General features: G+C 41.4%; 1 protein-coding gene across 2 annotated transcripts; it reads right to left on the bottom strand.

Moving 5' to 3' along the window:
- Window positions 1-1249: 1249 nt before the first annotated feature.
- KPNA2 (karyopherin subunit alpha 2) lies at window positions 1250-11230 on the bottom strand. 2 transcript variants are annotated; one of them, XM_040244957.1, is made up of 11 exons: window positions 11082-11230; window positions 9377-9474; window positions 9090-9227; window positions 7468-7556; window positions 6150-6418; window positions 5893-5987; window positions 5534-5797; window positions 5112-5345; window positions 4697-4879; window positions 3069-3218; window positions 1250-1602 (listed from the first exon to the last, which is right to left on the bottom strand). In XM_040244957.1, the coding sequence occupies exons 2-11, from the start codon at window positions 9449-9451 to the stop codon at window positions 1510-1512; spliced, it is 1590 nt and encodes a 529-aa protein (XP_040100891.1). In that variant the 5' UTR covers window positions 9452-9474; window positions 11082-11230; the 3' UTR covers window positions 1250-1509. The 2 variants fall into 2 exon arrangements, with proteins under 2 accessions (XP_040100891.1, XP_040100892.1); XM_040244958.1 differs by having other exon boundaries at window positions 11078-11213.
- Window positions 11231-12120: the final 890 nt, after the last annotated feature.

Below are 12120 nucleotides of genomic sequence, written 5' to 3'. Positions count from 1 at the left end.
TGAAAGCCAAGGATGTGCACGTTCACTTCCACGTTTTCTCAGGCTAAAGACTTTCGGATGCAGCAACCAAGAAGGGATTCACGTTGGGGGAAGGGGAGGTAAAAGGGAGGGGAGCAAGACTCAGGCAGGGAAGGGAAGACAGAGCTCCAGCCTGGTTCCTTCTGTCCTCCTGCCTGGAAGACTGCAGAGAGAAAACAGAAAACACCAGGGCTCCAAACAAGGCGCCCTGCACTTAGAGGAACACCTGTAACAGGTTTCACGTTCCATGTTGAGAATTTGGCCGTTGGAGGTGCTTTAAGTACACATCAGCTGATGCGTTTCTGCTCCCCAACAAGATGACCACCTTTGAGAAGAGAACTTAAAAAAACCGTATTAGCTATAAAAGGCAAAATGTATTTATGTCGATGAACTAGGGGAAGTGGCTTGGACCCACTGAGAAGGTAAATGGCAATTCCTTGCATTATACAACCAACTTGAAGAACTATCTTGTCTTACTGAATACAGTAGCCCTTATTGAATACAGTAGGTCATAAGTTGTGTTCAATTTGAGTCTTCCACCCCATGCCCGCCATCATAGCTTTTATCTTTGTGAAGCATTTGCTCATTTTTCCAATAATCCAAAAAGTGGAAACTGACAGTAGTATATTAAAGATGCATTTTGTTTTCCTAAGACTTCTGGGATATTGTAGTTAAAACTCTACTGACCCCTTCCTTTTCTGCTAACGTAGTGGCTTTCACAACCCAGACTGCACCTGGGAATTAAAAGGACAAGACTCAATACGTGGACCCCACCCCTTACCAATCGAATTTTCCCAGGTGCAGCCTTGAAATCACTTTCAGCCTTGAAAGTTGGGAGGAATGAATTCCACTTGTGACTCCAGGAGAAATTTAACATTAAATTAAGATTTTTATCCCAGTGGCCAGTATGACTTAAGAAGACACCGGCTGAGGGGTTCTGGGAAATTTTATTTGTTCTTTGGTGAAAAACCTGTCCAGTGAAAAATGTCCTGTGACATTCCAAGGGCCATTTCTCACCAACCAAGTGGGGAAGCAGCCTAGAGCAAAGCCAGACTTCAGAAGCAGACAGGAAGCGATCAATTTTGTATTCTTGATGACACGACAAACCTTACATCAAATGCTGCCTGCCACCAGAACTACACCCCAGTTTAGAGTCACACGGGTTCAATTCAACTCCCTTTCATTTGCAACCTGCAAGAGCTCTACATTAGAAAGTAACACAATGGCATCGTGAAGTAAAGAAAAGGGTGGAATTTAATCTTTATTTACAGGACACTGCAAGATATGAAATTCCACATAGAAATAAGAAACCGATCGAGAGAAGAAGCTTCACACAGTATGTACAGTTTGGAACTGTTCAAGTATAGTTTTGTTGTACAAAGTGCTACAGTAACAAACCACATTTAAAAAGAGTTATTGGTAGAGAAACAGTAAGACAAACTTAGACCAAACACAGGGCACCACAAACGGCGTTAAGCCTCGGGGGCACGCCTAAAAGCTGAAGGTCCCGGCAGAGCCATCCGGCACCTGGAATGCATAGCCTTCAGAGGTAGCTTCTGGCACAACATTTTGATCTTCCTCTTCCTGGAAGTATTTAAAAACAAAACAACAGAATCCCATAAATTTGGCACAGTTCTAAGAGGTAGCTGCCTAGCAATCTATATTTACACTTTTTTCTTTCATCTCAATTTATTTAAGCTGAAAACAAAAACAAAAACAAAACAGTTTACTCATTTCTCCCACCCTCAACCTCTGGCAACCACCAATCTATTCTATGGGCTGACGTGTTTTTTGTCCCCGCCCCCTTAAACATCCCACATATAAGAGAAATCTTATGGTATGTGTCTTACTCTGTCTGACTCATTTCACTTGGCATAACACCTTAAGGTCTTCATTTGCATATTTCACCTTCAATCTTGAACCATATTTTAATCTCTCAAATAGTGGAGGGAGGGCTACTGAAGTTTGCCTGAGAGGGGAAGGTTCTGAATAGGTTAAGAAATGCTACTCTAACAGGGATGCAACTAGATTACCATACTAAGTGAAGTAAGTCAGAGAGACATATCACTTGTATGTGGAATCTAAAATACAACACAAATGAACCCATCTACCCAACAGAAACACAGTCATGGACACAGAGAACAGACGGGTGGTTGCCAAGTCGGAGCAGACTGGGGGAAGAGATGGCGCAGCAGGTTGAGGTTAGCAAATGTAAATTTTTATACATAGAATGGATTAACAAGGTCCTACTGTATAGCAGAGAATTATATTCAATATCCTATGATAAACCATAATGGAAAGGAACATACGTATGTGTAACTGAATCACTTCACTGTATAGCAGTAATTAAACACATTATAAATCAACTATACTTCAATAAAAAATTATGGGACTTCCCTGGTGGTCCAGTGGTTAAGAATCTGCCTGCTAACACAAGGGCCATGGGTTCGATGCCTGGTCGGAAAAGACCCCACGTGCTGTGGGGCAACTAGGCCCATGAGCCACACTATGGAAGCCCTTACGTCTGGAGCCTGAGCTCTGCAACAAGAGGCCACCGCAGTGAGAAGCCTGCACACCGCAGCTAGGGCACACCTTCCTCCCGCTACAACTAGAGGAAGCCCCTGCATAGCAACAAAGACCCATCACAGACAAAAACAAGTTTCTTTTTAACATGCTACTACAATAACAGTAAAAGAGATTTCCTTAACCTGTCACTTTTCAGCAGGCAAGAGGAAAACAGCCTATCAGGCCAGAGGATGGCTGTGGGGTTGGCCCACTTCTCCAACTCCTACACAAACTGACTCTCAAGATATTCTAAGATTCGTGAGGCTCTTCATTCCAAAGTAAACTGGTGACTTTTTAACATTTCAAGTTAAAAGATGGAATTATTATCAAGCAAAACATTAGAGGAACAAATATGTATGTTATATGCAATAGCATACTTACACGGATATTTTACTACGTCTATCAAGACTCATTAAGAAAGTCTGAGGGGAAAATATCTTAAGGGGCTTAACCTTCCCAGCTATTAATACTACCAGTTTACTCACCTCTACAGAGAAATACTTCTCAATCAAGTTTAATGAAGCTTTGTACACAGACTCATTTTCATGGTTTTGCAGAGCTTCAATTTTGTCCAAACCTCCACATTCTTCAATCATTATACTAAGTTTCTCAGTTTCACCTAGTTTCTCAGCAGCCTGAAAAAAAGTCTAAGTTTAGAAGACTAAACTTTGAATGAACTCTTTTAATGAAGAAAACAATGTCTATGTTTGACTATCAATATATATCAGACAGAAAGAAACACTCAGCAGTTCCTTCACAACCCTATGAGATAAAACTCAACTTCACATTTTTTAACAATTCAAAGGAATCAGATGTGTACTTGCTCTTCGCAGCTACTTCTGTAGCTTTCAGCCACGAAGATCTTACTATAATTCTCAACCTTTTCTGTGTATCAAAATCACTTGGGTAACTTAAAAAATGACACTATATCCAGGCCCACTGGTCTGTGATGGGAATAGAAAATTACTGGTATAAAAGCACCCCAGATAATCCCAAGGTGTATGGAAATCAAGCAAGAGAACCATTGTTCAAGGGTAATAACCTAAGGTATGTAAAAAGAAATTCCCCTAACTGGACTATTTGTTGATATCAAGAATCTATTAGGTATATACACAAATGATTATCATGGCTAGCTATGTTTTTAAAGTCCTCAACTTTCAGGAGAGACATAAATATTTAAAAATGAAATAACTGACTTGCTTCAAAATAGAATAAAAGGTAAGGGTGAGAGTCCCTTGGACTGCAAGGAGATCCAAACAGTCCATTCTGAAGGAGATCAACCCTGGGATTTCTTTGGAGGGAATGATGCTGAAGCTGAAACTCCAGTACTTTGGCCACCTCACGCAAAAAGTTGACTCATTGGAAAAGACTCTGATGCTGGGAGGGATTGGGGGCAGGAGGAGAAGGGGACGACCGAGGATGAGATGGCTGGATGGCATCACTGACTCGATGGACGTGAGTCTGAGTGAACTCCGGGAGTTGGTGATGGACAGGGAGGCCTGGCGTGCTGCGATTCATGGGGTCGCAAAGAGTCGGACATGACTGAGCGACTGAACTGAACTGACTGAAGGGTGAGAAGAGAGAGAGGCCAAATGTTGACAAATTATTTAAGCTAAGTGATACATACATTAGGGATCACTACTATAAACTGAACTTTGATATGTAAAAATTTCCATACTCAGAAGTTTAAATTTGTTGTTTAATGTTGACCTACCAACCATTAAACATTACAATCCAGTGCCATGTGGTATCACACTTCGATCAATTGGGAATGGAACCAAAAGAAAAATATAATTAACCAGGTCATTCAAATTTAATTTCACCCAAGTTTAGTATGAAATTAGGGGAATTAATGCTTGACAAAATAAATGTGTATGAACAGCATAGCATCTGCGTACTTGGCCTCAATTCAGGTCATATCATGCATTTGTCATCTCCTTTTTCTCTCTCATCATCCTCTGCCACATCTTTTATCAAGAGTGTGGCGTACATAAACAGGTTTTCTGATTCTGTGGTGAACTGAGTAAACTTAGCTGCCCCTCACTTCGTCATCTAAATAGTAAACCAATTATCGAGTCCAAATTCAAACAAATGCTGTCTTGTTAAGCCTTACCCGAAAGATATTTGAAACGGCATCCAGAATAACCAGAACAATTTTGGTATCTTTGGCAGTTAGGAGGTTCATCAACGGCTCTATTATGCCACAATGAACAAGGTACACAATCTGCTCAACAGTTCCGCCACTTGTGTAATTGTTCACAGCCCATGCGGCTTCCTTTTGTGTCTTAAAGTCTGCCTAATTAACATAAAGAAACAGGTTTATTTTAGAATGGTCATAAAAATAAGATTCCAAAACTACTGTTTTAGAAGAAAGTGATTAAGACTTCCAATTGGTTCTATCCAAGCTGAAGTAAAAAGGCTACTTTTAGCAAAGGACTGTTAAATAGAACCCAGCATTAGTACACTAAGAATCTTAAGAAGTCAACTCTACCAAGTGCCTGCCCATTAAAGTCCTAAGGCTGTAGTACCTTTGAGAGAAGGCCAACAAGCAATGGGACTAATCCATGATTCACAACTTGCTGTATCTGGTCCTGGCGGCCAGCTGTAATGTTCGACATTGTCCATGTAGCTTCCTTCTGAATATTAGTTTTGGAGTTTGTCAGCAGGCTGGGAAACACAGCAAGTGCTCCCGCATCTATTACAACCTGTGTTTGTTCATCTGTCCCAGTGACAATATTTCCTATGGCTCTGAGCGCAGGAGTCTGAAAGGAAAAAAAAGTTGACGCTGGCAGTTATCTTTTATCTATTCCAGCACTACTCAAAATCTCTACACCCTAACAGTTTTGACAGGTAAGAGGCTCATTATGGCCTAAAACATACAATATGTCAATATTAGTACCAACTGATTGTGCTCCTTATACTTTATACTCTCATTTGAAAATCAACTTACCACAATTGGCAATTCAGTAGCTCCTAAAAGCTTCACAAGTTGGGGTACAACCCCAGTTTTCACAACCATTTCAATCCGTTCATTTGGACCATCAGTAAGGTAGGAAATAGCCCAGCAGGTATCAGCTAATACTTCTGGATCATCGTGATGCAGGAGACGAACTAAAGTAGGAAGAATCTGCTCAATAGCCTCTAAGGGGGGTGCAGGATTCTTGTTGCGACAAAGATTTGAAAGCGTCCAGGTAAGATTACGTAAGTAACCACACTAGGGGGGAAAAGAAAAACGCAATGAAGTGGTTTTTTAAGGGGGGTAGGAAAATGAGAATCAGTGAGAAACGTGACGTATGCTAAGTAACTTACTGCTAGAGACGACATATCAGGCACAGCCAGAAGTGCCAAGAGTGGATCAACTGCACCATACTTGATAACCAGGTCTCGGAAAACGGAACCATCACCTTAAAAAAAAAGAAGGCGGCTGAGTCAACCACGACCACCTGTCTAGCGCCATTAATTTCCGTTACAGAGTACACCAATGTCTTGATCCAACAAACACACTAAGACACTTATGCCAACCTCAGTATGACTGGAGACATTCAGTCAGTTTCAAATCCAAGTACCTGCAATGTTTCCTAGAGCCCATACAGCTTGTTCACTGATGTGAGCATGGGGAGATGCCAACAGAGAAATGAATGCTGGGATAGCACCTCCGTCCACCACAGCCTTGGTCTGTTCTGAAGTCCCAGAAGCAATGTTAGTGAGGGCCCAAGCAGATTCGAACTGAATGGGACTACAATCAGTTCTTCCCAAGAAGGACACAAATTTTGGAATCAAACCAGCCCGGATTATGTTGTCAATAGGGGGCTGTTTTTCCCTAGAAAGCAGTTTCCTATGGGTAAGCAAAAAGAGAAACAAAAGTTGAAGGTGATTAACCAAACAAGTTCATACTGGAGGAAAAAAAAAAAAACCACAACAATTTAAAACGACAACTCGAGACCAAACAAGTTCATATAAAAAACACAATTTAAAATGCATCTTACATGGGGATGATCCAGAGAGATGATATGGGGTGGGAGGGGGGTTCAGGATTGGGAACTCATGTACATCCGTGGCGGATTCATATCAATGTATGGCAAAACCAATACAGTATTGTAAAGTAAAATAAAGTAAAAATAAAAATTAAAAAAAATAAAAATAAAATGAATCTTAATCCAAGGGTTTAGAACTTTAAGTAACCTTTTACAGTGAAGACTAAATGCTGAGATATCCTGGAATTTAAAAGAAGCTGAGCAGACAGACTGTTTGCATGGTGCTACCACAGGCAGTGTCGTAAACTACTTTTCCCAAAACTGAAATATTACCAATGATGCAGAACCCTTCTCTCTGCAGAAATCTACTCCAGATCTTACCACTTTTTAAAAACTTTGACATACGACACCATCACAGTCCATTAATCCACATTACTCTGGCCAGTGGTGGGGACACACATTTCCCCTGATCTTCTGCCAATTGGACCTGCTTCTCCCCACACTGTGAGGCTATAGAGGTCATCAATCCTTATATTATGGATGTCACAGATAGTTGTGTATGGTGGGTGGGAAGAGTCTAATAAATAGAATATATTTATTTCCTAAATGGATGAACCATTCTAAATCAATGTGCTAATCCCAGTTATTGAATAATTCCTCCTTTCCCTGACATTGACTTGAAATGCCAGTGACAAGAAAACATTTCTTAAGTACACCAAAAAGTTATCACTGGAGGTAGATGTAATTTTAGGCAACTATAGAAAATTTTAGATTAGGAAAGATTATAATGAAAATTGGCCTACGCCTGGCTTAACCTTTACTCTCTGTACCACCTGCCATTGCTTTCCCACCAAAAAATGTAAAAAGGCTGATTTCTTAGTTTACTCATGCTACAGAAGACAAGACTTACCTAGCAGCTTGAGTAGCTTGGAGCTGGCTTTCCAAATTGTTGCTATTTATGCCTTTGACAATATCATCAACAGACCAATTTACAGTGCCCTACAAGAACAGGGAAATTGATTTTCAAATTATCATTTTTAAGATTAAATACAATGCAATCCCAAACGAAGACATTTCTATGTTTATAATCAGTTACTAAAGTTTAGTCCCACATTTAAATTCGCCTGTTAAATATTCATTATTTAATATATAGAACAATCCTCAAATTTGGTGTCATGACTAAATGATGTCTTAAGTGATGGAGTATCCCAGCATGTAGTCACTAAGAAAAGTGGCTGTGAATAGGTTAAAAAAATGAACTAGAGCACTGTGAAGGTTATTCCTACATTAGTCTCAATCACTTGTATTCAGATATGCTTTTAGGGGAAAAGGGATAGAGTTAGAGGCAATGTGCTGGGAATCTAAAAAGCTTAAGTTGTTATCCATGCATTTCCCCACTGGTTTATGTAGTATTTATGCACACATAAACATTATAGGTAGTAACTACATATTGGAGTTAACTGTAGCGTTTGAGAACCAAGCTACAGTTAACTCAAAAAGACAGTATCACATTCTCCCTAAAACCTTACAACAAGAACAATGTAAAATCTAAACAACCATAGAACAAATGATTATATATATAAAATACTGTATATAGCATTATACAGAATTTACTCTCCATTTGTGGTACAGAATGGGATGCTATAGGAATTCTGGGAAGGGAGCATTTTTCCTGTTAGGATGACCTAGAAGTGCTATAGAGAAGATGAGATTTGAGTATAAAACTTGAAAAACACAACACAGGTCGAATTCAGTGGGGCAGGGGGGGTTTGGTGGGGGCGGGGAGAACACTGATAAAATGAGGAGAACTGAAGGAAAGCATAATGTGGGGGGGAAAAGCAGGAAATTGCCCAATATTTTTAAAAGATGAAAGATAAATTTAAAAATGTAGGATGGGGTTTCCCTGGTGGCTCAGCTGGTAAAGAATCCAGATGCAATATGGGAGACCTGGGTTCAATCCCTGGGTTGGGAAGATCCCCGGAGAAGAGCATGACTACCCACTCAAGTATTCTGGCTTCCATGGACTGTATCATCCATGGGGTTGCAAAGAGTTGGACACGACTGAGCAACTTTCACTTAATCATTCACTTCTGATAAAATCATGAAGTCTCCATGAGTAGAACTCTAGGATGGGTCTAATTTCCAAAAAACCTTTTAAAAAGGATTTAAAATCATAAAGTTTCTAAGATGTTTTAAGCAGTATTTTAAGAAAACTTTTAGGTAAACAGTATGTGGCACAGAAAGAAAATCAAGAGACAGCTGAGGAAAAAGACCCGAAAAAAGCTGGTGACAAGTACAAAAAAAGGGGAGATCAGAGCTAAAGACAACCTTGGAATCAGCTTCCACAGATTACACAGGATGGGGTTGGGGGAAGATAACCCATCAGAATTACTGACCAGGAGCACACAAAAACAGATCTTCACATTTGATAGTTCAAACCCACAAAGCTAAGACATGTTATTTAAATATCTCAGAAAGGCCTCCTATTGATTTTCTGGGTTTACCATAACTCATAAGCTAAAATATCCTCACCTGGTTGTTGCGGTTTTCCTGCAGTGGAGAAGTAGCATCATCAGGAAAAGAGCTGACATTTCTCCTTTTCAGCATCTGGTCATCCTTCTTAGCTTTCCTTAGCTCCACATTAACTTCTATTCGGCGCCGCCTCATTTCCTTGAGAAAAGGTAACATATCATCTCACCTATTACATCAGTGTTAGTTGCCAAGTGAGGACAATTTTTTAAATTCACTCAAAGTTTGGACGCCCTTTCCAAATACCTTACCATTTAAAAAATACTAGAAGAACAACAGAAGGTACTCACTGTACTGTCTTTCCCCTTGTTCTTGAATCTGTTAAGGCGGGGAGCTGGTGAATTAGCATTCTCATTGGTGGACATGATTATGAGACAAAGGGAGAAAGCTGCAAGATAAAGGAGAGAAAAAAATTTCCTTTTTATCACTTTGTTTGGCAATAACATAAGCATTAAGGGAATTATCAAATACACGTTCAATTCATATTTCCATACTAGAGGAGGAACTTCCTTTTTCAGCACTATGGAACATGAGTTTTGGCCAAACTATATTTGGCCCCTCCCCTCTGAAGGGATGAGGCTTCCAGGAGCAGTACTGTCCATCAGAAATATAATGCAAGCTGTATAAATTTAAGCTTCCTAGTGGCCACGACTGTTAAAAGCAAAAAGGAACAAATGAAATTAACTTCAATAATATATTTTATTTACTCCAATATCTATTTTCTCACTTCAACACATTACATCAAAAAAATTACTGAACTATTTTGCATTCTTTTTTCATACTAATTCTTCGAGATCTTGCAGGTACTTTAAGCTTACAGCATTAACTCAGTTTAGACCAGCCACACGCGTTTGGTGACTACCACACTGCACAGCGTGGCTCTAGACTCTATACAGGATCCATGAAGAGTTAACTGAAGACAACGTACGGGATATAAGGTTACAGTTAAAATCTATGTCGTACGGGCCACAAATTCAGATCTGGAGGCTCTGCTGCTGCTGCTAGGTCGATTCAGTCGCGTCCGACTCTGTGCGACCCCAAGGACGGCAAGCCCACCAGGCTCCCCCGTCCCTGGGATTCTCCAGGCAAGAACACTGGAGTGGGTTGCCATTTCCTTCTCCAACGCATGAAAGCGAAAGTGAAGTCGCCCAGTCATGTCCGACTCTCAGCGACCCCATGGACTGCAGCCCACCAGGCTCCTCCGTCCATGGGATTTTCCAGGCAGGAGTACTGGAGTGGGGTGCCATTGCCTTCTCCGAGGCTCTACTGGCTTTAAACGGCCCAAACAGATACATTCTGCACGTTCGAAAATTTTTAAAAATCTGATTCGTCGTTAACATTGTGTAAACTTTCATAAAATTTCCTGCCCACCCTGAACACCTGCGACGCAGTTCAGCATCTCGCACATTTTCATTTCCAGAAATTCTGAGTGAATGCACTAAACTAGGCTCTATCAGCTGCGTTCCATTCAAACTCACCTACTTAACAGCAATCTCCCAAAATATCTCAAAAGTCCTCCTTCAAAGTGGCTATCTTTAACTCCATTCTGTTCTTTTACGAAATCGTGACACAGCCAACCCAGGGCCTACAAATTAAGAGACAGCACTTCCAACTGCCACCTCCATCTCCAGTCCCCTCCCCTACCCCCTTCCCCACCCCCATTTCGGGGAAGCAGCAGCGGGAACCCGCGGAGGAGGAGCCAGAGGCGCCGGGCCCCCTACCGAGGCTTTCGTCCTCGGGCCTGACTCTAATTCTTACTCAAAGGCGATTGCAGCGGTTCGCAAGGCCTCGGGCACTAAAGCCCATGCACCCGCATCCACAGTGAAACACCCGTTTCGTCAACGAACTACGCCCCCGAGGCCTCATCGACCAGAGAGGCCAAAGCCTGGCCGGGCGTCTACCCCGGGACTCCCCTCCCGCCCCCAGCAATCCGAGAGCGGCCTAAGGACCAGCCTTTGCCGCTCCAGCTGCACTGCGACCTCAGTTCGTACCTACACAGCAGGCTCAAGCGTCCACCGGAGGCGGCGCGCGGCGCACAAGCTGCGGGATCTACTGCCTCTAAACGCCTACCACGGTCAGCCCGAGGACGGTGTGGCTCGTGCAGCCGGCCGGCGCGATTTAAATTTCCCGGTGGCTCCGCATTCCGATTGGCTGGTTCGAGCTTACGCTATACGCCCATTGGTGGATTTGAAAAACACGTTAGCTAGGGAGGGGGTCAGAGGGCCCAGAAGAAGATAGGATAGCATCGCGAGATAAGGGAGCGGCCGCGCGATCCCCGAGAGCCTTGCAGTGAGGAGAAGAAAAACTCCAGATCCCGGCATGCAGCGCGCAGGGCCGGTTCCCTGTCCATCTTGGTCGGAGGGTCAGCTCTTTGCATGGGTTTACCGCTGTGTGGTGGCTGGTCGTTTTCCTGAGTGTTTGCCTTAACTAAGTACCACAAATGATTCCCAAAATAATTCTCTTTAAAAATCTTAATAAAGAAATATATTGCTATGCATTTTTCCCGATGGGACTCAGAAAGAACTTGGCCGGGGTCTCTGGACATCAAGGAGGGGAGGGGTAAGGCAGATATGTGCTGCATTTTTTAGTTACTGTTTTTAACTTGTGTCATAAAAGACTGCATAGAAGGCAGAACTATGTTAACGAAAGCTTTATTAATGCCTGCTTCTGCAGTCTTATTTTTAATAATTTGAAATACAAAAGAACTGCAAATCTTTATCCATATTTGTTAAATGTTAATTTACTATTTTGATGTGTATATATATATATATGTATACACACATGCGCGTGTACCTCTGTTTATATATACATGGCTTTTACATATTTTGAACCATTTGAGAGTAAGTTTGAGAAATCATGTCCGTTTACCCCTAAATATTTCAGCTTGTATGTTGTAAGAATAAGGACATTCTGTTATATTACCACACCATAATCATCAAATTCAAGACAATTGAACTTATATGCGATTATTTATTTATAGTCTGTGTTCAAATCAATTGTTATAGTAATGATCTATGCTATATTTTATATTATT

This window comes from Oryx dammah, unplaced genomic scaffold (genome assembly GCF_014754425.2).
Source record: "Oryx dammah isolate SB20612 unplaced genomic scaffold, SCBI_Odam_1.1 HiC_scaffold_8, whole genome shotgun sequence".
In the NCBI taxonomy this organism is placed as follows: Eukaryota; Metazoa; Chordata; class Mammalia; order Artiodactyla; family Bovidae; genus Oryx; species Oryx dammah.
This window is presented reverse-complemented; position numbering and strand designations above follow the sequence as displayed.

Bases quoted from the DNA above. Each gene is read 5' to 3' on its own strand.
- KPNA2 (XM_040244957.1), bottom strand. From the start codon at position 9,451: ATGTCCACCAATGAGAATGCTAATTCACCAGCTCCCCGCCTTAACAGA. The intron at 4,880-5,111 runs GTACTACAGCCT...TATGTTAATTAG, and splicing joins TTGTTGGCCTTCTCTCAAAG to GCAGACTTTAAGACACAAAA. The intron at 1,603-3,068 runs GTGAGTAAACTG...AAATACTTCCAG, and splicing joins AGAAGTATTTCTCTGTAGAG to GAAGAGGAAGATCAAAATGT.